The sequence below is a fragment of the Geospiza fortis genome, unplaced genomic scaffold (genome assembly GCF_000277835.1).
Source record: "Geospiza fortis unplaced genomic scaffold, GeoFor_1.0 scaffold194, whole genome shotgun sequence".
NCBI lineage: Eukaryota > Metazoa > Chordata > Aves > Passeriformes > Thraupidae > Geospiza > Geospiza fortis.
This window is the reverse complement of record NW_005054322.1, coordinates 5,779,367-5,780,956: the sequence shown is the minus strand read 5'-3', so window position 1 is coordinate 5,780,956 and position 1,590 is coordinate 5,779,367. Positions and strand designations below refer to the sequence as shown.

The window sequence follows — 1,590 nt, the reverse complement described above, 5'->3', positions numbered from 1 at the left end:
GGAAAGAGTTGAATAGGAATCATGACTTGCTGTTTCTGCTGGTTGCTGCAGAGGTAACTTGTATGATGGCATGACTATGTTTATGTTTTTGGTTTGTTGTGTTCTTTTCCTAAGTGTGAAGGTGCATCCTGAGGCAAATGACTGCAGTGCTAAAGATCTGAAAATCATAACTCCTTTGCGATATTCTCAACGCATTCGGGAGAAGATGTGCAAGCTGCCTGATGCTGTTAAAGATCAAGATCCATGTATCTCTTCACTTGAGCAGCTGGGAGACTTGGAATCAAAAGCCACTGTGTTTATTCACAAACAGAGCAATGCCCTCCAAGAAACAAGTGCTGAAATAGAAGAGTAAAAGTAGTGCTGTTGCTGCAGGGGGGTTAAAGATTTGATACTTTTTAGGGAGAGTTGAAGGGTACTTGTTTTATGCAGCTTTGGGAAAGGAGCTGTCTAAAATTTTTATGGACTGCCTGTGTCACTAAATAAACTTTTAAGTTTCTGCCTTTTCAAAATTTTAACAATTCTGTCCTGGGTTAAGTACTAGACTTAACACTGTTGTCTTTATGTTGACTATGTTCCATTAAATTTTCAGTTAAGGACTAGGTATAATGCTTTCTGTTAGTAGCTCATGGTAGTATATTGCTAATACCTTCTGTTTACTTGTTGTACTTCCTATGAATTCCTTAGAAACGTGCAATCTTTTAGTTTAAGAAAACAAAGTAATGTAGGTGTTCCAATAATACAATGCCTACTCTGACAAGATTTAGCTTCGAAAACTGAAGCCAGCTAATAAGGTGTGTGCTGAATTTAAACTGTTGTATCTAGTTTTAGGGCTGCATCAATAAAACAGAGTTTAATCTCATTAGTTACTGCCATTTGTTCATTATTAAGTAATCCTAGATGAGATCTGATACACTACTTACTATGTGACAATTTTTATGTTGGTTTGTATTAGTCTGTACTATGGTGTACTTATTAAACTCATCACTTTAGTTGTGTTTGTTTGTAAGAATTTGTGCCTGGCGGGCTGCTTTACTCCTACCCAGCTCCCTATGGACCCTAGCCCACACAATCTTACATAGGACAAAAAGCAAAAGACAAAAAGCAGTCTTCCCCACGTGGGGGCGAAGTCCTAAATTTATTTCCTTGATAGGAGACACCAGATCATCCAGATGACCCCCTAGGTGGAAAAAGAAGAGTACAGATCCCTCATCGTGGGAGATTTTTAAACCCGGGGGGATGAGGGGCAGAGGAAGGGTCCACAGCCACTAGGATACAAATGAGGAGGGGTTGAGGGGAGGGGTAAACCTGGGACAAACCAGCACCGACGGGGCCTTTGGGCGAGGGAAAGACCATGTGATTTAAGAGGGGAATCCCATGAGGATACAAACATGCTATTCTGTGCAATAATACAAATCCCAGTGCAAACCAGCTAAATAACTATTTAGTGTAATACAACATCTGTTCTTTATTTAAAGGTTAAAGCTATTTAGTCTCTTGAGAGTGAGCTGTCAAAGCAGAACACTGCTATATTTCCCATGTTTCCATGTCTGCGTCCCTTCAGCGGAGCAGCAGCGCCACGGCCCGCAGGAG

General features: G+C 40.7%; 1 protein-coding gene across 1 annotated transcript in view; it reads left to right on the top strand.

Annotated features, from left to right (window-relative positions):
- CKAP2 (cytoskeleton associated protein 2) overlaps positions 1-989 on the top strand; it is an 8,998-nt gene extending 8,009 nt beyond the window's left edge. The window contains exon 8 of the mRNA XM_031056805.1: positions 115-989. Within this exon, the coding sequence (XP_030912665.1) occupies positions 115-352 (238 nt within the window). The 3' untranslated portion in view covers positions 353-989. The remainder of the gene's footprint in view (positions 1-114) is intronic.
- Positions 990-1,590: the final 601 nt, after the last annotated feature.